The sequence below is a fragment of the Haemaphysalis longicornis genome, unplaced genomic scaffold (genome assembly GCF_048455015.1).
Source record: "Haemaphysalis longicornis isolate Haplotype H1 unplaced genomic scaffold, Haemaphysalis longicornis Haplotype H1 scaffold_9, whole genome shotgun sequence".
Lineage (NCBI taxonomy): Eukaryota > Metazoa > Arthropoda > Arachnida > Ixodida > Ixodidae > Haemaphysalis > Haemaphysalis longicornis.
Genome location: NW_027526460.1, coordinates 446,056 through 468,606, shown reverse-complemented (window position 1 = coordinate 468,606; position 22,551 = coordinate 446,056). Strand labels below are relative to the sequence as shown.

Genomic DNA, 22,551 nt, shown 5'->3' with positions numbered 1-22,551 from the left:
TACACGTGGCTACTTCCGTTTCCACAATCAACTTCCTTTTTGTGTGTTTCTGTTATGGATTTCCTTGTCTCTTTCTTGTTTTTGTTTCTAGTATATATTCGTTGTTCATCTAAATAAAACTCAGTTGGCAGTTCAGCGCATTGTTTGTCTTTACTTCCTATCGTATCGTTTTTGGCGCGGTTTTTTTTTTTTTCTAAGTAGCATCATGCACCAACTAGCCCGTCTCAGCTCACTTGTTCAGTTCAGGACCCGTACGTGCATCCTCTACAGGAGTGCGGAGGGCGGGAAGCTGGGTATCTATTTTATCTCACGATAACCGTAAGGCCCTACGAGGAGGGTATTACATTGGTGAGACACAGAACAGTCTATAAATCGCTAACCTGGGTCAATCTGAGCCCAGTGACGAGCTGCAAGGTCGTAACGAAGAACTCCATATCTTACGAGGGACGTCAGCAATGACAGTGAAAGTCTGTGCCCGCGTCTCCCATGGGCTTGCACAGACGGACTCAGCAAAAGTTGGTGGACGTTTGACGGTTTCAGATAGTTTGAGCTGAGCGTTTCCTGGGAATACCGTTCGCAGTATCGCTTAGCCACATTCTGAAATTTAAGCTGCAAAGCCACCAACTCTTCTAACCGGTGTCTAAGTGTCTCCACAGTGGGCGAGTGGGAGCTGTGAAGAATGAGCTACACTCCACCTCCCCGTAACCTCCCGCAGCCGCTGGCGTGCTAACCGGTGTCATGCCGTGCCTTCTTTAAAAAAAAGTAAATCCTGTCAGCTCCACTGACTATTGTAGTCAAGAGTTCGACGAAAGTTCGTCTGGTCAGGTATCATGATGAGAACGAAATGCGGTCACCTTGACTTGGTCAGTGACCGCATTTCGTTCTCTCCACTGACTATTACTTGCCCGCATTACGTTCATACGTAAGCGCTCTGAAACTGAAAAGGGCAGAAAAAGGAGAGAGGAAAGGCTAGCCCATTTGCGTATAGTGCTTTTCGATGCAGTTTTTTTTTTTTTTTCATGCCCATGGAGCTACATCAGTTCAAAGAGCGCGGCGAAGTGGTGGCAATGTTTCATTCATGGTGGCTTTATACATGCACTATAACCCGCACTTTATTGCGTGTCTGCTCGCCAACTGCGTCTTTCGTAAGAGGTGTTCGTTCCTTGGCGATGCTTCTTTTCATTAAAAGCCACTTCCTCAAAGTCCTCCTTTTCTTAACCTTGCCTCGAAAAGCTCGGCGCTCGGCAAAGGTGACCGAGATGTGCCGCGACAGGTGCGTGCCAGTGGAGGCGTATCTGCAAGGAGGCTGTCAGGGGTGGGGAGCACTGCAAGCGGCCAGTGACGCCCTTATCGAGCCACGAACGCGGAAAAGCGCCCGTTTTTCAATTTCCGTCTTGTCCACCGTCGTGCGATGCCGGCTCGTTGAACTGCGAGACACACTCCCGAAATAGCCGCGTGTTTGGAAGAAGACGCCCACTTTGCTTCCCTGAGATAGCGATTAGCGCGGCCGTTTTGTACACATGTCATTTGCATCGGGTTGGTCTCTTTTGACGCAAGCCAAACATGCCGAATTCGACACCATTCGGTTATTGTAGACGGAAGTACTTCCGGTCCCCTGTTCCGTGACCTTTGCGAGCGCTTTACCTTGCCGCGTTCTGAAGAGTGCACGCCTTCGCTGTGAAAAAGAGGATACAGCTTTACTGAGTTGTCAGCTGGGGTAACTTAGAAGCTCTTGGGCTCTTGAAGCGTCTTCGGCCAGTTGGACAGCCCAGTACCCCGGGGGACTGCGCAGTACGGTCTTCCACTGCTCACCGTCATAAGTACTGTGACGGGGAGAGTCGAGTATTCAATTGCAGCAAACTAGATGTGTTGTTACATGGTAGCCAGAGCGAGGAAGAAGTAAGACTTCGACCGAAGTTAGGCAAGTGCGTGCTGCTGAGCTTCGACAGCCCCTGTACATGCTTAATTATCCTGTAAATACATTAAACATACTACGTTCTAATATAGTCGCTTATTGTATACTGTCCCGATTTTTGTGGGGGCCGCCATCGCCAGTTCAATGGCCGCTTCTCCTGCCGCCACTGAGTCGCTCGTGCTGGGAGAGCCGGAGGTGATGGAAGTTCCCCAACGCCTGACTGTGTAATTCCGGAGATCGGGCCCTGTCGTCGCTACTCATTGTGGACGGGGTGCATGTTGCGCGGAAGGGGGCTCGTAATGGGCGCCTTTCGTTGCACCTGAAAAAGACCTAACGTATCGCAACATCGGTCAGACCTCCCTACTTTTTTTCAAGGCTCCCAAAACCATTTCACTGGACTGTAATTAACCATCGCACATGACAGGATTACTCTCCATCGAAAGTAGGGGTGGGCGATCGGTCCATTAACCTTCCGATTAATCGATTAATGCTTTAATCGCGATCAATTTTTTAATCGGTTAATCGGTTGAAGTGTAGTGTGCCACGGGAGAAAGACCTGCTGTCTTCAACCCTGCGTGCGACTCGGCGTTTTTGACGTTCCGCGTACCAGCCTTCTCCTTTTTCACTAGCGGCCGCCACCCCGAACGGCCACGTTGCTTTTGTCCAGACCGTCGCTGCCAGTTTAGACGACCTGTCGAAGTCGCGCCCGCAGGCGAAGGGAGAACTCCGTGCTGTTAACGCCGCGCAGCTCTGAACAGAAAATGCTCTTTGGGGGTTCGTTTAACCGAAACAGCATGCTTCCGCATCGCGGAACCACCCCAGCAAAAATGATCGGCGGCGGCTGTTTGAAGAATTTAGATTTTCGAAGTTATTAAGCAGATTGTACAGCAGCATTGTACGCTGGCCAACGAACCCTGCGTACCAAGATGTTTTCGCAAAAAGACCACCTGTCTCGTCTGCCACCATCCTCGTCTTTTTTTGCGCTAAGCCTCCCATTCGACAGAGATCGCCGCAAACATGTGTGGGAAAGGTGTTCTCAGCTGGCCGTTAAGTCGTCCGCCACGCCCACTGAAAATACTCCCAGCAAAAAGCGAAAGTACCATTTTGTGGCGGAAAATGAAGAGCAAAACACACCTTGCCAGGCGCCGTTATACCGCTCTATGGCAGAAGTAGCCGACGACGACCTGGATCCCTTGGAATAGTGGAGGGTGCAGAGCTCCCTCCCTCTAAAACCAGCATCTGTTGTAAAAATGATGCTATGTGTTCCGGCAACCTCAACGCCATGCGAGCGTGTGCTCAGCACAGCGGGGATGACTGTCAACAAGAAAAGAAACTCTTTGCTGCCTGAAAATGCTAACGAGGTCGTTTGCCTCCGCAGCTAGATAAATTATCATTAGTTGTATAAAACGATTTCTACAAACTAATATCGACAGCGTGGAAATAAAAAGAACCGTGAGGAAAAACTGAACATTATTTGTTTTTAGGCCTTACTCATCTAAATGAACACATCTGATTATTCGATTAATTAATCGATTAAAGGCATCCGATTAATCTGATTAAAATTTTTTATCGACGCCCAGCCCTAGTCGAAAGTGACCTAGCACGGGCGGGCACGGTCGACTCGGGTCCCTCCGTCATGTTTGAGCCCCATTCTCCGCTCGTACTGCCCTTCCCGAAACTGGCCGTCCTTATCATAAAGGTTCTGCCACTACTGCGAGATTTATGCCAGTTTCTAGATCAGCATAAAATCTTCCCGCCATGCAACCACATTCTCGGGCAATGCCAAATTATTTCAGAAATACGTGGAGAGGACTCCAGTCTGTCGGAGGCGGGGCCGCGGCTCCTGTTCGAACCTGTGTTGATTACTCCTCGGTTTTCAACACATTTGCTCGCTCTGCTCAAATTCTTGATCGGCAGCATAACATGCTACGTCAATAGACGACGCCAGTTGTCTATAACGGTAAAGGAGATAAGACGAGAACCGGGCCATTTCATGCAGGTAGGTTGCAGTAGCGTCAGTGCTATATAGGCTTGCAATGCAAGGCACAAAAGACAAGCTCTTAATTTGGGTGGAGAACAATGAATTGCCACTACATGATGAATTTCAGCCAGGCTGGCATTTAGAAGATAATTGTTTTGGGTTTATACAGCGTACGGTGGTTTCAACAGTACAGTACAAACCGATGTGTCTTACGCGCATAGATGTTAGGGGGCTGAACTTTGTTACGCCCGACGTCCGAGCACTTTCCATGCCAAGACCCGGCGTGAGTCACTGTGACAGCTCCGAACACCAGACAGGCTTGGGTTTATCTGGCTGGTGCCCTACAGAGCCACGATAAGCTTGCGCCCGTTTTACATTTTAAAAGACGACTGTCTTTCTTGGGCTACCGAAAAACGAACATTCTGGCGTCTTTCTGTCTGTCTGTATGTCTGTCCGTCCCTCGATTCAGTCACGCGTCCAAAGCGCAGCCAATTCTCAAACGAGAAGTTTATATATGAGCAAAACTTTCCAAATCCAAAATCTGGAAACATATTTCATACTTGGCAACATTGTTGAGCAATAAGAAAAGCATTAGGCACATTAGGGGTAAAACAACAATACACAACTTATACCAGCAGTGTTTTTAAATTGAAAACAATTGCCTGCTTGATATTCGCGATAGCAAATGAAAAATGCGCATTAAAAACAATGTTTTGAGCCAACAATACAACTAGTGTTCGCGCCCGAGCCTAGGCCTCGAGGCAGCATTCCAAGTGCAACAGTGAGGAAATGTTCCAACAGGTGGCGCACGAGGACCGCGGCAAAATTGAGTTGGCTCAAGCGAAGCTCCACCGCATTCATCACGGGAGGAGGAGAGAGGGGACAGGCGGAAGAGAGGCTCATTTACGTGGCAGAAGGTAATTATTGCCACTCCGCGACGTTTTTTTTTTTTTTTTCTCCCTACACCAAAAAATGCAATAAAGCACACTTCCCGAAATATGAAATTTTTGGGCTGCACAGCTTTGCACGCCACGCGGGTGTCGTGGCGGCGGCCCAACCGAGAGTGGGCTGCCGCAGAAGCAGCTATCTCAGAGGCCGGCGTTCGACCTGCGCTAGAGATCTGGACCGCGGTTCCGGAAATAGCGTGGCCTCTTCCCGCTACGTGTGGCCGCGCTTGGGCCTGCCTATCGGCCCCGGAATCGCCACCTGCGCTCTATGGTTGCTTCCGGCGGCTATAAGATCGGCCACAGTGGTGGAGACGCGGCCAATTTTACCTCTGGTGCGCGCGCGGTGTACAGGAATCGACGCGAGGACGTTACGCTTCACCGGACGGCAGTGTGTGTACGGAATCGCCATGAGATGTGTGAGTACGGGTTGGATTCCTTTTCCCTGCGGCTTCGTTCAGGTATCATTGGCCGAAGAAGGGCAGATTCGGAGCGTCAAGGGAGAGTCTACTGTATCACAGATCGAGAGTCTACTGTCGAGAGTCTACTGTATCATAGAAACGCGTTTGTCACGACTAGTGGTAGCGAAACGGAGTAATGACGCGCATTTGGGCCGAAAAAAACGGTGGGAAATTGCAGAGAATGCCTTTTTGTTTTCTTCTTTGTTTTCTTGCGATTGTTTCTCCGCTGTATTTTTAAGCATTTATTTTTCGTACGGCGCTAAAGGGACGCGGCCTGAGCAAAGGAGAGGAAAAGGAGAACAGGCGGAATCTACCTTCACCGGAAGGAAGTTAGGATCCGAGCCCAGGTCGCTTCACTGCTGTGGGACTTGTGCCTCTCTTGGGCGTCAGCAGTGGACCCTTTCGAGTAAGACTGAAGTTCGGAACTGGGAAGAGCCTCAGCTTCGGAAGTAACGTCGCTGCCAATGTTACTGGAAATGTTTTCGTGGATGTCCATTCCCAACGCTTGCCGTGCTTGAGCGGTGTGTGCATCGCTGGGCCCGCACACCAAACGCCATTCTGCCGAGCTGCTTCCAAGGATGCCGACGCCAGTGCATGCTTTTAGCCCTTGGCGAAAACAGCAGTGGGGTCAAAAAACTGTTTCCAACTTTGTCGCGCCTGCTTTCCGCGAAGAAAACTTGATGTAGATGTACCAAGTGAATTCTCTGAGTTCTGTACCGTCGGAACTCGCAGTGTATATTTTCACCATTTGGCAGTGCACAACGAGGAAAAGATCGGGTATACAAGCCGCGCTAGAGCGGAAAGCGTTTTTATGCTTACAGCTTCGCACTGCTCATGCGAAAAAGAAGAAAGTGTGCGAGAGTCGTTCGTGTTCACTTCAAGGGTGAGCCGCTGGCCGGTCCACCTTTCCCGGGATTCGAGCGTTCCGCCACAGGGGAAAACGTCCCTGATCGAAGGGGGCCGTGCGCGCGCTCATGCGGACTCATCCACAACGCCCCCTTCCTGCAGCCGAAGCCATCGTAGAGTTCAACGACTTCCTGCCCTGAATTTGGGTTACGCAAGCAAGTTGGGCTTTCTTGCGGTTGGCCAACTACAATGGAAGTTAAGGCGACGCCAGAAGTACTATACTGGTTTACACGTTTCGAGTACTTGCTGCGGTCAGTCCAATCCATTTCGCTTCTTCACTCTTAGCCAAAGGAGAGTGCCACTGCTCCGTTGGGGGGCTGGCTGCGCTGCCACAACCATCAGTCAGTCCCTACGAGAGGGGACGAACGGTTCGTCCAAAGCGGCCAAACCGTTGCTCCGTTTCCAGGCCCCCCGGAAACGAGCTAGGACTTCAAAGGAGCGTCGGGAAAAATCAGCCCGCTGAGCGCAACTCGAACCACTGCCCCCGCAACACGATCCCGACGCGCTACCCGCTAGGCCAGACGGGGCAATGGGCACAAAACTGGTAGCCACGTGCAAAACGTCGGCACTCGGCGTCGTTGCGTTTATTGCTGGCGCCGGAATTCCCAGCGGTGCAACCGCTTGCAAGTTACGCTCTGCCAACTCTAGGCATTATTGCTGAGCTTCGACTGCAAGCAGAGGCTCACAAGCATAGTTTATTTCTCGTCAAAGAAAAGAAAACCAATCCCTTTCGCGGCGGCAGGAGGCTAATCGGTCTAAACTAACAGCACCTGACAAGTTTCTTAACGTTCGGAACTTATCCCAAATGTCTTTGGTCTGATATGTGTGAGTTCATACCAGAGAAATACTAGGAAAACAGTACACATGCGCCTGCGTAGACGAAACCAAGTTCGGCGCTGCTGACTTCTTCAATTTAGCGTTGGTAGATGGGACTGAAAAATGCGGCCGGGTCTGTTGCAGCACTGCCATGTCCCGCTAATAAAAGCTAGCAGCAAAGCGATTCCCTGTAGTGTGCGCTTACGATTTGCCGTTGTTGTTGTTGTACATTGGCCTGTAATATGGCTCGCGAGATCTGCGTGACACGGCGTATTAACTTGAACAAGAGGCGTTTGTCTCTCACATATCACCGCTCGGTGCCAGGAGCGGCTTAGAGAAGGTGCTTTTTTTATTTTTAAAAATAAGATTTCCTTCTATGGCACTATATAAAAGACCCTCTGTTGGCAACTACGTTTGCTTGCAAATTATGAAACGGTGAACAGACATGCGCCAGACCGCATAGCGACGACGCCAGTACAGGGAGAGTGCGGCTTTGCGTCCTCCCTTTGCTCACTAGATGGGTGAGTACGACAATTTACTCCGCGAATTATGCCCGCGACACACACGCTCCCACAGTTACTCCTCTTGAGGAGCAACGGTCGCTCGCGAGTGTTGCTCCTTTTCTCGTCCTATTTGGCTTCGCCGCGCAGCACGCACGCATAGCTGACCGGGTCCGTTCTTTGCACGCAGTGGATCTGCCTTGGCGTGCTGCTGGCGGGACGCCTACTCGGCGCCAGCGGCCAGTACAGCTCCGTTAGCGGCGGCCACCAGCAGCACTACGGAGCGCAGCTGCAGACCGCGCCGGCGAGCGCGGGCTTCGCGAGTCCGTACTCGGCCGCCGCGGGCGGCGCTGTCGCGAGGGAACAGCCCTTCTCGCTGGAACCCGCCATCTTCGGACACACGCAGCCGCAGCGCTTCCTGTCGTCGACAGTGCCGGGCCCCTTCTCCGCCACGTCCGTCCTCGGGGGGCCGGTAGGATACGGTGCGGCCACTGGAGGCTACGGCGCCCCTGCCGTAGGGTATGCCGCGGCTGCCGGAGCACATAGCGCCCCTTCCGGAGCATACGGCGCCACTCCTGGAACATTCGCCGTACCCGTCGGAGGATTCGGCGCGGCTGCCGGAGGATATAGTGCGGCTGGTGGAGGATATGGTACGATAAAAGAAATGGTTCTGCTGCTTTTGCCTCACGTCGGATTTGCACCTCTGCAATTAATTGACCCCCTCTGACATTACCAACAAGCATTACTACACTCCCTGTAACGTAACGTGGACTTATTTCTATTTCGTAAAAATGCTGCTGTATGATTACCTTGCTTTCTAGTCTGTTTTCATGATTGCTATCTTTAAGCTCGGAGCGTTCCCCTGCATTCAGTTTCGACGCTTTATTTTCATTTGCTTCATCCATGACCCCTGCTTGTTTTCCAAGCAAGAAAAGTGCGGACAGTCTAAACGCCAGGCTGGCATTTCCGTGCAGCTGTAGCTAAAGATCGCAGTTCGTTGCGTCAAAGGGAGAGGAGAGCCAGATCTTTGGATTTTATTCGAGCCACTTTCATCAACCGGCGCGCTCCCCTGTCCAACGCTCTCCGTCTGTTCGCTTCGAACGTGAGTTCGTCCTATTCAATTCAAACTGCGTTAAAAGTTCTTTGCTATGGCGCCATGTACCGGCGTCATCACAGGAGCTCGAGCTTACTGCCCGGTAAACAACTCCGCGCGGACAAAGTGACCTAACGGTGCGGATGCCGAGGTGAACAAGTGGTCTACAGATTCTCGCATTTCTGCGTACAACGTGAACCCTCAGCCAACTTGCATACGGCAAAATATTTTTCCCCGCAAGGGCGGTGTGCCGAATATTGGGAGGTCGGCTCGAACGCAGAGGGAAGGCCATACCTAAGAGACACGTTCTCCCCCGCAGGTAGCCCGGCGGCGTTCAGCCCGGCGGCGTTCAGCCCCACAAGCGGCGCTTCCGTGCTCGTGTCCCCGGTGTTGCACCCGAGCGGGGTGGCCGGACTGATGGCGCCCGAGACGCCGACCTTCGGCCGCGGCCCCTCCGGGCCGCAGTACGGCGGCGGCCAGGCCGGCCGCTTCCCCGGCTACCCCCTGCAGGGAGGCGGCGGCGCCGCGGCGTCGCTGCCGGCGCGAACGCAGCCCCACACGGCCCACCTGGCGGCGGCGACGCTGTACCGCGAGCCCAAGGTTCTGCCGTCGCTGAGCTCGTCGCTCCAGCAACTGCGTGCTGCCGAGGCGCTGAGCATTGTCCAGCAGGCGGCAGCCGCGCCGGGGACGTCCTACGCGGCCCTGCTCGGGCCGGGTGGCGGGACAGCGCACTCGTACGGCCCCTCGTCAGCAGTCGCGCCGAGGTCGAGGAGCTACGGCCACGGAACCAGGCACCACTTCCAGTGACCCTTCCGTAAGGCGGGAAACAAAATCTGATTAGCTCAACGTTGCACTAACTTTTCTCCAATCCATCAGTGAAACGTTACGTAGCAGAGGGAGGAGGAGCGAGTGGTCTGTACCCGCGCGTATCAAAGCATTTGCTTTTGTATATCGCAAAATCAAAGCACCTTAGCGGCAGTGCGATGCAACATTACAAGATATCGCAATCGACATGTCTTTTTACTGCAAAGCAGTATATGTCCAACCCCCCCCCCAGTTTTCATTCCGGTGTCATCGATTTACTCGGCGCCGCTCCGGGGCTCCTCCTCACCACCGCTGAAACCTCTTTCACAACTATTTTCCCCCTCGCCTCCACCGATGCCCATTTGGCAAGTTGCGCTGTCGGCAGCTAACGGCGGTGGTGCGGTTATCAGATGATAGCGAAAAATAAACAGAAGCACGGGTGGGCGTAAAAATTACACCATCTTCCCGTAGGGGAACCCTGAGTAGTATGCTAAGCAGCCATGGGGTCGACTGAAGTTCCTATTAGTTTTCCGTTCGTCGTACCCGTTGACGTTCAGCTTCGCGTGCCTTCGTTGTATCAGTAGCTTCTTGGCGTAGTTTGAATGAGGGAAGGACATAAGGCGCGTTCGTAGCACATGCTCCCGTCTCGGTTTGTAGCGTAGTGGGAAGAGCGCCACGTACCTCCCGTTGCGGCCAGAGAGTCGTGGGATCGAAACCAGGCACCGCCTAACTATTTCTTTTTATAGTGAACTGAGCTGACATCAGCCCAGACGCTGACGGGGCTGAAGAGACGCGCATGCCCAGTAGAGTGCGGACGGCGGACAAGGGAGGGAGGGACACAGCCCCGAGCATGAGATGCTCCGCATGTAAAAATGCACAGGCGATTACTACACTACCTAATATGACATTTGTGCGCAGCGCGAGCTGCAGTCTTCTCGGACACAGCGCATTTCTGCTGCGTCTCAAGAAGTGTTCGCGTGATCAGCGAACGCAAGGCGGCGTGCGCTACTCTGCGGCTACCTCGCAGTGCGCCGCCGCCGCCGGCCAGCATGTTGCAAATCAAGTTTGAACCTCCCGCTCAAATGTCACGTGGTTTGGATAAGCCCCTCACAAGGGAGAAGCGAGCATGTTTTTGCATGTCGTGTTTGAACCTGCCACGCAAACGTCACGTGGTTTGGATTAGCGGAGAATGGAAGAGCGGGAATCCTCGATCTACCAGTCCTGGGCGGTCCGCGGGCAGTCCGAGGACTGCGTTCGGACCGGAAGTCCCATAGGAATACACAAGAAAATCGAGCACCGGAGGTAGTCTGCGGACGATCCGGGATTGATAATCGAGGAGGACCAGCGTCTGGGGAAATTGTGAAGGAAAAGCAGTGAGAGCGATGAAGCCGTAGCCGCACGTTTCGTGCTCCACCTCACCCTTCGCTGGGCGCTCCTCTCCGTTTTCTTTCTTTCGTCGATGCTGCATTCGCTCACTCAGTTACGCGGACATAAACAGACGCCGCTCCCGCGAAGCCCAGGTAACGGCTGCGAAAGGGCTGCCCCCTAAAACGACCGAAACCCGCCGTCGCCGTTTCCGCTCAAATTCCACTTCGCCAAGTGGCTGCTCCCTAGAAGAGAAACTTCCCCAGTTGGAACGCCGGCTTGAGTCCATATTTTTTTTTCAGCTTGGAAGGCCTTCCGAGCGACATGTTCGCCGGTGTCTTTCACGCCTACGTATGCGCCATCAACGGTCGCCGGTTTATGCGTGCACGGTTTGCGGGTAGAAAAAGGGGGGCGTGCACGCACAGCTAGGCTTCATACCGCTACCGATGAAATGGCGGTTGTGCTGGTGGGAGAATTAGATGTAGAAATTACATGGATCAATGCGGTTACTAGGCTGTCCTCCTTAATCGAGTGGTGTGGGTGACACAGACATCTTACACAAACAGTAAGATGCGTACGAGGGGGAAGGAAAACGGACAGCCACATGTTTGTACGCGAGTGTAGAGCTCAAGGGCTTCCAGGTTTTAAATCTTTATGGGACGATGCATGCCGTTCGTTTGGAGGAAGAAGAGCAAGAAGAGCAAGCGTTGTCCCGAACACAAGCGCGAATGGGCGCAAAAACAACGAAAAGCTGCTTTCAGCTCGTCAAGTAGCGACCAGCAACTTGCCCGCTTGGAACGAGCCAATATCCGTTCTTTCGAGGGTTGTCGGGGGATATTTTCGGCCGTGTCTGTCACTTTTAAGCCCGCGCACACGACCGGTTGCCGGTTTATGCGTGCGCAGGTTTGTAGCGGAGAATAGTGGGAGGGAGGAGGAAGGGCATGTCCGCTGTGCTGCTGCGAGGTTTAAACGCGGACGTTAAACGGCCCAATGGGACCGTTTAACCTAAACAGCACGACGCTTATGACACGGGAGGGACATAGACAGCTCCATTCTGTCTACCAGAACAAAGGTTGGATCCTTCAGAGGTTCATTCTGCTAATTGGCTAGGAAGTGTGCTCCATCGCAAATTAAGATTAACGTGTTTTGTTTCGTGCACTCCGTGGACTGCGTCCAGCTTTGCAGGTCATCCTAATTCACAGAGTGGAAGGGCACTAATTTTTTTTCTTGTGTTGCAACCTGGTCTGCGAAAAAGATGACACCTTGGCTTATCGCGATTGAACACAGACGAACCAAGGAGCAGCCAGCGACAATGGCGGACTGACGACACGAGAAAGCGAACAGGAAGCCGAAATCAGGTGTTGAGAAAATATTAGACTACAGGAAATTCGATGGCAAGTGCAACTAAAAAAATGCACCCATGCACTCCGCGTACGTGGCTAATCAGCGAAGCTGCTACGAGCACCAGGTGCTTGCCATTGCCACGTTGACGCTTTCCCGGCCCTGGCCCCCGTTGTCGCCTGTGCTCCGATACACGCTCTTTGCGCCCCTGCTGCGAGAGAGGTCTTTTTCGCTCCCTCTGATGCGCCGTCTCCTTTTGCTTCCTCTCCAACCAGTTTTTAGAGCACAGCTTTACTACTTTCGTCCAGCGCTTTCGCCGCGGATGCGCCACCGCAGACACACCCCCTGCGACACATCCCCCGAAGCGCATTGCGTGATTCGCCGGGCCCGCTTTCGGCGCTGCGCACAAGGCCCCGTTTACAGTCTTTCTGCTCAACCGGTTGCGGCCGATCAGCTGATAGGCAGCAGACCACCCCCGCTGCCTCCCACGCATGCGCCGCGGGTTCGTTTCGGGCTATGTGACTCGTCTCGCGCCCGGCGAGGAGGAACGTTACGTTCGCCGGGCCTCCTTCTGTGAGCGTTGCACGGGACCGAACGGCTTTGAGCCGTGGTCGGCAATACAGCTACATCAAAGACTAAGCCAAGCTTTTGCTTTGCATATCCAAGGTTAGCTGAGCTAAGCCGCAGCCATTCTTTTTTTTCGCGCATGCGCATGGGGTTGCCCCGAAGGAGTTTTTTGAGTGCACGGGACCGCCAGCTTTTCCTTTCACTTAGCCCTATAAAGCTTGCGGGTAGTGCTGTCTACTAGGTGGCCAGGCCTTGCCCAAACACAGGACGTTGGAATGCAAAGGGCTTTATTTAGGCAGTGGAACCAAACATACAGGGCACAGGAGACACATTCGCCGATTCACTCCAATGTCCGGCGCCTTACGGAACGTCGGGGCGAACGGCTGTGCGCCAGCTGTGCTCCGGGAGGTGGCTGGCGGTCTTCCTGGGTCTCGGTCGGCGACTCCCCTGGTAGACGTGCAGTGGCGCCCCACGTTGGGCGCCAGCGAAGCAGTTCGCCCTTACTTCTCCTGGCAAGGAGCGCACGCTGGAGCAGTTGTTCGACAACACAGAGGTTCATTTGCCGCTCACAACAGTCCATGCCTGCGGTTAAAGTCCGGCGGCGCCAGGAGCGATCTTCGAAGACCGGGTGGTTCTTCCCGAGGTACCGGCGCTGGCTGCCCTCAGCTGCGGTGGCCGGTGCTCTCGTCAGCAGCCGTGCGGTAGACCGGTGCCGCCGATGGGGTACACAGGCGCGGGGTTCCATGCAGAAGGCCCAAGCGTGGCAGCTGGGCCCGTCCGTTGCTCGCCGTGCCTGAACCAGTCGTCGGCAGCGGTCCCCGGGGGAAAAGAGCCGCCGGCCAGGCGCGCAAGACCGTTTTGAAGAATTGTCTGGGACAACGCGCATACTTCTGCGCAGGGGGAGTCGCCTGGCATGCACAATCCACAAGATGCGCCGCTCGCGCTGCTTCCTCGCTCGCACGTAAACACAAGCACGTGTCCAAGCGTTGATTGGCAGCGTGCATGCGTTCCTACGAGCTTCGCGTTAAAAACCTACACAAGCGAAGCTACACTAAAGTGAAGCTTTAGTATTCTTACTGTTGGCGTCCGTAACGCGGAAACGGGTCCAGTGAAAGAAAAAAAAAAACGCTTCCCGCGGCTGTAATCGAACATGGGTCCATGCATGTCATGAAGCCGCCGTCTATCCGATTGCTCCATTTCGATATGGTCGAAGCGGTTTGGATTTGGAGAGGGGTGCATGGACGTGCAAAATTAGACAGAAAAATCCCGCTCCCCACCGTGTAAAGACGACGATGATTTACCACGAGAAAGCTTGGCGTCCAACCATCATCGCCGTTACAGGGAGGGGTGCCGGATTTTTTATGGGTGCCGGTGTCGAATGCTCACAACTAAAAAAGTTATTAGCGATTGGCGAGATTTCGTCTCTTCACTAGAAAAACGATCTACCATATCCTTTCATGGCTTGCATGGTTTGCAAGCAGTACCTAGTCCAAATATTTCCTACACTGGTAGTATCCATCCGTCGCATATGTCGGTGGACTCCTATGTACATGCATGATTTACATATTGATTCACGACTTTCAGTTTGTTGCTTCAAACCATCAGCACGCTTACAAGACACGTGTTTTTTTTTTTTTTTTTTTTGCCAAATTGGTTTACTAGTAGGACTGTGCCTACTGAAAACATTGTGTACCAAGCCGACCGACATTTGCGGCCAATTATTATGGGCGGCTACGCAGAGCTTCATATCTGTACAAAGTGGTGTCGAATGATAGTAAGGCGAATTATTAATGACCAGGATTATTTGATGGATTCATTAACGCGCCGACGCTACACAAGCGATGAGGCGCGCCGTAGTGGAGGTCTCCGGATAAATTTTGACCACCTGGGGATCTTTAACGTGCGCCTAAATCTCGAACACACGGGCGTTCTCGATTTCCGCCTCCATCAGAAAAGCGGCCGCCGTGGCCGCGAATTGAACCCGCGTCCTTAGGCCCAGCAGCACAACGCCTTAGCCACTGAGCCGCCGCTAAGGCGGGTAATAACCAGGATTACAGGAGTAATAAGGAATATTCTCGCATTTATATAGCGTGGTGTGTTATCGCAGGATTTTTTACTTAGGCTGCTTCAACATGCAACAAGAAATGCAACATTCCTTTTACGCTCCATCCCTTTGTCTTACTTTTTTTTTCAGAAAGAAGAGTGGAGATGACTGCGGCTGTTATTTATCACCCATGAACAGAAAGTGCATCGATTAGCATCATCCCATTTTTTAATTACTGTGAAACTAGACATTCAGATTTTTCTTTTTTTGCCAGAATTGGCGTTAGATTGTTTCGGTGTATCGTGTAACTGTACAGAAAGAAAAAAAAAACACGTTACTCTGTTAGTAGCACGACTTTAAGGTTGCTTGTGTCTTTTTTTTTTTTTTTATGAAGTCACAAGGCACACAAAATGTTTCTTGTGTGACTACCTCAGGATGGCACGCTGTGAATAAAACTAGCTTTTCAATTCTGCATGTGTTACTTTAATTTGTCGGGCATCTTGTGATAAGGATATTGAAATCAGCATCAGTGCTGGGACGTTGCTACCCCCAATTGAAGGAGCAACGAACCTACACTGCAGATTTGCCCTGCAGCATGACGGAGCGAATGCCGCATGCAGGACAGGACGCGGGCACTGCAGCTACCGCGCTCTGTGAGCAGAACAGGCGCAGAACAGGCGCGATTCCGGGGAGGCTGCGGCACGAGCGTGCCCGTCCGCTTGCTGACGTCATTCGCGCGACTATTCCAGCCAGCGCACGGGTGCGCGACTGCGCGGCCGGCGACGATACGTCGGACAGACTGCGCCAGCGGAAAGTCCAACACGGCCTGCGTGGCACAGCTATGCGGGGACGCTCTGTCCGGCCAACAACAGATCGGGGTCGTGACGTCACAGCCAAAAATCACGGGATAAAGACATTTTCGTCACTTTCTGGGCCGTGGGCTTTTTTTTGTTTGTTTTTTCTTTTATCACGAAGGCACTGCGAACAGCATCAAGAAGCTATGCACTGCGGCAATGTGTTTTTTTTTTTTATCACTATTGCGCAAGTACGCGCTTCTGCAGCGGTAGGTTCGTTTCGGCGCTTGTTTGATGCCCGAGTTTCTGTCAACGCAGCCGCTACCCGCGCTATATGTTGTCGTGGACGGTTGCTTACACGATTGTCAAGTGTAGTGTCGAGCTGTTGGTTGACGAACGCGTCTCGTATCTGCTGTAAACGTGTTGCTCATGTTGCCTGTTGGGCAGTCACTGACTTCACCATAACTCCGCTGTAGTACCAGTACCAGGCCCATAAAAAGTTTGGATGACTGATGTCGTACTGCACTAAAACAAACAAAAAAAGTATCGCGGCAGGGCGGTGAACTTGAGCATTCGTGTGTGGTAGATTCATCAGACCTTGGGTGCAGTCTTTGCCAGGAACGTTGCCAGATGGGGGGTTTGTGGGTTCGAACCTTTCCCGAACATTTTCCGGGCAGCGCGTAAGCGAGAACTGGTATTCCCTTGGGCAAAACTCCTGCCTTCCGATAGCTCATAACCCCTTCCGAAAAAAATTTCTGGCTACGGCCCTGGTCTTTGCTGATGCTTGCTTGCAACTGCGTGCTTTAATTTTTATTGGTCTAAACGAACAGGCACGGTGCGGAAGCGAGCCAATCTTTGCTTTCCACAGCACAAAGTCCTAGCTAGGCTAGGTGCAGTGAGGTGCCAAAGACCTTGTAGACACTGCGGAAGAACGAAAAATGTTTTAATGTTGACTTCATGCTTTTCAGTACTTGGTTGAGAATTATGAGTGCTTAATTTTAAATTCCTCCCTTTCGCTGTACTAGCATTCATGCCTAACACTTGAACTGAATGAGAGGGCATGGGAAGCAATTTATCACAAACAGCAGAAGAGGGCACGGGAAACAATTTATCACACCCGCAAGTGCTGGGTGGCTCACGTCTTACATATCTGTCGTTACAGCTACGTGTTTTTTTTTTTTTTTTCTGTTGTGTCCAACCAATGCACCCAAATAGCCAGTACACGGAATGTGTTTGGCGCCTGCGTCCTACAAACAATTTCTCCGTTTGTGCATCGTGTGTATGTCAAAAAATTATTCCGTTAAATGCTCACTCTATGGGGTGGAGCTGCTCAAAAGCACAGCAAACTGTTAGAAAGTTCATCTGGTGTTTTGCGAATTTCATCTGATTAATTGATTGTAGGGTTTAACGCGCCGACGCAACGCAGGAGATGGGGCGCGCCGTAATGGAGGGCTCCGGATTAATTTCGACCTCCTGGGAATCTTAAATGTGCGCCGAAATCTCGTACCCACGGGCGTTTTTGCTTTTCGCCTCCATCAGAAAAAAAAACGGCCGCCGCGGTCGGGAATCAAACCCACGACCTAGTGCTGAGCAGCGTAACGCCTTAGCCACTGAGCCACCGCGGCTTTTTTTTCTTCTTTATTGCCGGTTTCAGACAAAATCCAGAAACAGCGGTACATATAATAAAAGCGCTGACTTCACTTAAGCCAGCGTAACATATCTAAAAACGGGGCATAGATAATACCTTTTCGAATTCATTCAACCATTCAGGAGTACTTTGTTGACTCTTCCACATTTCTGCAATACGTTGAACACTCTCACAGAAATACTGCCTTGTCGGCTTTCCATCAACGTCACCGTGCCGAGCCGCCATTTGTGACCTCCATATTCCATGGAGGACGAGCAACATCACTAGGTCATAAGGCACTCCATTATCGTTTTCCACCGCTAAAAATCGGATGTCATATGGGCTCAATGGAAACTCTTTTTTAAGGTTAGCTGAAGAACGTCCCATTAAAACACTCCATCCCAACAATCCAAAAAGACATCTTCCACCGTCTCAGGCTTTTTGCACAAAGAACAGTCCACACCCCATGGCACAAACAGACCCTTCTCCGACATCCATGTTTTAACTGGTAACACTCCAGCATGCAGTTTAAAGAAAAAAGTTTTTACACCAGGCGGAATGGCCATAGCTTTTACCCGTTTCAAAACGTTCTGCCCGGGGCCCACCGGAAACATGGATCGGTATAAAGGAACCGGAAAACAGGTATCAGCAAGGTCTTTATACAACTTTTTCTTCAACACGGCACTCAAGTACTCCATCGAGAACCGTACGCAAAGAAATTGTGTCGCTTGTACAATTTCTTTTAAATACCCGTGAACTCCTCCCTTGTAGCTTTGACATGACGTAACAATGAATTGGGGCAATAGTCGGCCTAACCTGACTTGAAGAACAGTGCGCAGGAGGGGGTCCTTTACCTCGCGCAAGAAATAAAAACGATTCACAACTTGTCTCAAAAAATTCCCCCGCATTTCCCCGAGGGGGAGAATGTGAAAGTGCGAATGCACGGTTGTCGGCCCGCTTGCGGCGCTTGCGCTCGGCCCCCGCAGCCCACCGCCTCGCCGCCTTCTCTTCCATCTCTTCCATCGGGTTTGTAGTATCACGTGTACACCACGCAGTTATCAAGCCGCTATAACGCCGCTGAGTCGCCAACGCACGCCGCTGACGACGTAGTTTGAATGCGTTGAAGATATAAGGCGCGTTACTCTCACTGATATCAGCGTGGCGTCCGTGGCTTAGTCGGTAGAGCGTCGCGCTGCGGCCGCAAAGTCCTCGGATCGAAACCTGGCGCCGGATGCTGTTTCTTTTTTAAATATAGAGGAGCACTGCGGACGCCGCCGCCGCCGCAGCCGCCGGCGGTGGATGGTTTGGGGTCGCTTATAAAGTGTATTTTAAAAAAGATGAGAGAGCGATAACCCGCCTTGGCGTACTCTTCGGAAAAGATTCGTTCTACTCGTCCTTTCCCAGGACGAGCCCCAAACAAAAACCGCACAAACGCGATGCAGCCGCTGAACATTGGCGCGAGAACAGTGGATCACTCGCAAAACGTACCAAAGTTTCTGGAAGAAAAACATGTTGCACACCGTTGCGCGCGCAAACATCGACAGCGCACGTCCCTTCCCTTCCCACTTTTCCGCTTTATCACGCATCGTAGTCATCTGGCTTCGCCAGTACGGGTCGCTATCTCTGTAGTTTTCAAGTGGAACGCCTAAGTATTTGACCGGCACAAGCTGCCAGTTCACACCTTCAAAGACACTAGCGGTTACGTCCCAATTGCCGTGCCAGAATCCCAAGCACTTGCTCCAATTTACCGAGCTCCCAGTATACTCACAAAACGTCCTAAGCAACGCAACTGCACTACTTATGATTTTTCTGTCACGACAAAATAAAGCGATGTCGTCCGCGTATGCCAATACACGTACCTAGCATGCCTGCAACTGGAAACCATGAATAATATTACTGTTTATTATACTAGCACAAAACGACTCGATGTACAAACAAAAGAGTAAAGGGGACAGCGGGCATCCTTGCCGTACTGAACGCGTGACATATATTGGGTGGCTCACTGACTTATTTATTACCAGCCTTGTTGAGCACTCCTTATACGCCAGTCTTACGCCCTCCCTTATTACTTTCCCTAGGTTTACTTTTTCCAAAATAGTATAGAGTAGCTCATGAGAGACCTTATCAAAGGCCTTCTCAAGGTCTATTTGCAGCATGGCTACAACCTCGTTCATGCCGTCACAACACTCGAGAATGCTCCGTGCTATGTGTATATTACTAGTTATAGACCTTCCTTTTATCCCACATGTTTGGTGTTCGCCTACTATGTCTATTATCACACCTGTAACCTCCTTGCTAAGACTTTCATTAATTTTTTATAAACTACATTCGTCAAAGATATCGGCCTATACGCAGTTACTTTTCTGAGCTCTTCTTTTACATCTGTTTTCGGTATGAGAACAGTGTGCGATTGTGAGAATGAGGGGAGCAGTCTTTCCAGTGTGTAGGCTTCTGTGTACAGGTCACATAAAACTGGACTTAGGAGTAGAAGCGGAGACACCGAGCAAAAGAAACTTAAAAACTTTAAAACAACAACAAGACGTTTCGGCTTCGTTACTGAAGCCTTGTTCACAATGAGGAGAATAAAAGTTCATGCACGCTTATTTTTCTTGAGCACGTGACGTAAGCAGCGTGTGTACGACGGGGGGAGGGATCCTTCATTTCGATTAAGTGTATGACGCGTCGTCTGTATTTGCAGAGACTCGAGATAGAGCCGCGATCTGAAGTTCCTTTCTTGGCCGATGATTGTGGAATTATCCCAATCAATCCCATGGCCCGTTGCACCCACGTGCTCGGCAAGAGCATTCGACGCCACACGCTTGTTTTTTACATCGTTCTGGTGCTGCCGTAATCTCTGTTTGAAGTTACCCGATTCACCTATGTAAGCGAAATCGCAATCTGCGCATGAAATCTTGTAGACTACGCCAGGAAACGATTCTCTTGGAAGCCTGTCCTTACCGCCCACGAGTGCGTTCCGCAGCTTACACGCAGGCACGTGTGCCACCTCAACGTCATAACTACGCAGCACGCGGGACAAGGCTTCGCTTACACCAGGGACGTACCGTAGGGAATGGCAGCACGCTTTCTTGGTCGGGGATCAGTCGGGGATCGGGGATCAGCAGCTCACTCTCAACTAAATCTTTAATCGGAACAAAACACACATGTATACAATCATACACCACACGTGTCTCTAAACGTCATCACTGCACAGCGGTGCGCCAACAATCTTATCGTTGCTCACCCCCCCCCCAAAAAAAAAACACAACCAAAGGCATCTTCTTTGACAGGAAGGCAAATTCCTTATCGTACAGTGTCACAGAAGCGTGGCTAATGCACTTGCCTTCACTTTTTCTTATATGAAACGCTTCCACCAACTCTCTTGTCAACTCGTCATTGTGGCGCCAAAGAATACACTAGGTTACATTTTTCTTGACTCTTTTCCTCGTGGGCCTTACAGTGCCGAGTGATATGTGCAAATGAATTATTCTTGAGTGAACCACGGTGCTCCATGAGCCGTACATTGACGCACCTGCCTGATTGGCGAAGGTACACATTACCACATGAAAACGGCAAGGCGTATACGGTGCCCGTCGAGCAGGGAACAAAAGGTGACACATGTTTCACACTGCACCCGCTGCCAGCTTTTTGTCCTGACAACTTATTTTCCACCATTTTACATATTCTTCCAAGTTTATTCGGGGCCAAAAAAACCAGCCAAACCCCGTAACGACCGGCTACATTTTTCAGGTCATATGAGATACGATGCATGTAGGGGATAACAGCGGTCCGGTTTCTTTCAACCGGACGGCCGGCTTCACACCCCGCGGCTGAATTCACAGCTTTAAGTAGCTTCTGTGCACTCCTGCCCATTATTTCCTCAGGAAAACCAGCCGAGTTAAGCCTGATGATTTGGGCCCCAAAACTACTGCCAATGTTATGCGTACAAGACTTAAAAACGGCCGACCTTAACACAGAAAAGGCAATCCCACATTTAACCAGTTTGGAGTGCCCAGAGCTGTAATTCAAAAGCGGTTTGGCAGATCTAGGACAGTATGCCCAGCATACATGCCCTGGTTCCAAAGACAAACGCAAATCCAGGAACTGTAGCTGACCGCCTCTCGGAAGATCAAATGTAAAGCGAAGCCCCAGGGCGCACTCTTTAGACAACTTTTTTTTTGGGGGGGGGAGGGAGTGGGCTACGCTAAGATTGCTGGTGCCCCGCTGTGTAGTGATGACGTTTAGAGAGGAGGAGGAGGAGGAGGAGGAGGAGGAGAAACACTTTATATGACGTTTAGGGACACGTGTGGTGTATGATTGTATATATGTGTGTTTTCTTCCGATTAAAGATTTAGTTGAGAGTCAGCACCGTCCTGTGTCCCTTCTTCCTCGTCGTTGTGTTGTTAAGCGCTGTTTAGGATGGACGGATACCAACTAGCCCAGCTGTCGATTCTGTTGTATTTCGAAAGCTCTTGTCTGACGTGGAGGTTTTGTTACCAGCACTCGCTCTCATTTCAATTATATGGTCACAAATTTGCGACATTTCGCATAACTTAAATTCCGCCTACCTCAAAAAAAATTTAGTGGATTTTACAGCTTCAAGTTAATGAGTGATTACTGTAAATGGTTACTTAAGATTGGAAATTTCATGTCAGTACTCCTTCAAGTAATTTTTAATGTTCAAAGGGGCAAAAAGTATAAGAACCGGGGTTCGACAAGGCTGCTTTCAACATAGATGCCTTTCAACGTAGGCCCCTTCACACTCACCAGTAATGAAAAAAACTCCCAAGCATTTCCCCGAGGGTGAACATGCTTAAGTGCGAATGCACGGGGTGATGCTATGAGGGGGAGTAAAGTTAAAATCCGTTGGCATTCGCCCGTGAGCGCGCGCGAGCCGACCCACGGAGGTCTGGCAGTTTATCGCTGCATATATAGGGGGGTACGCCGCGCCGAGCCAGGTGGCTGAGAGAGGAGGCGAGCGCAAGGGGAGAGGGACAGCGGCGCACGGCAGCTGCAGCCGAGCGAGGGGGAGAGGAGAGAGTGTGACGTCACGGTGGAGAGAGAGGCGCGCGGCAGCTGCTGGGGAGAGGAGGCGCGCTGTGACGTCGTACCATGACGTCACGGCGCGAGGAGCGGTGCGGGGAGCGGCGCGCACCCGCGCAGCCACGGCGAGGAGGCGGAGCGAGCGCGGTCACGTGGTGAAGTGACGTCACCGCGCCGTTGCTACCGACGCTCCTCTCCGCTCCACGCCGTTGCTAGGGAGAGGAGGACTGCGGACGCCGCCGCCGCCGCCGCCGCCGGCGGTGGAAGGTTTGGGGTCGCTTATAAAGTGCATTCGCACTTAAAACTAAGTACAGAAATTTCGTGCAGGTGCACGTTGAAAGGGCCATTACCAT

At 51.6% G+C, this 22,551-nt stretch overlaps 1 protein-coding gene across 1 annotated transcript in view; it reads left to right on the top strand.

The window, feature by feature from the left end:
- The window catches only part of LOC144152068 (uncharacterized), a 36,226-nt gene extending 21,042 nt beyond the window's left edge, over positions 1-15,184 (top strand). Inside the window, exons 2-4 of the mRNA XM_077683272.1 lie at positions 7,714-8,173; positions 8,936-9,430; positions 14,888-15,184. Coding sequence (XP_077539398.1) covers positions 7,714-8,173; positions 8,936-9,423 — 948 coding nt within the window. The 3' untranslated portion in view covers positions 9,424-9,430; positions 14,888-15,184. The remainder of the gene's footprint in view (positions 1-7,713; positions 8,174-8,935; positions 9,431-14,887) is intronic.
- The last annotated feature ends 7,367 nt before the right edge of the window (positions 15,185-22,551 follow it).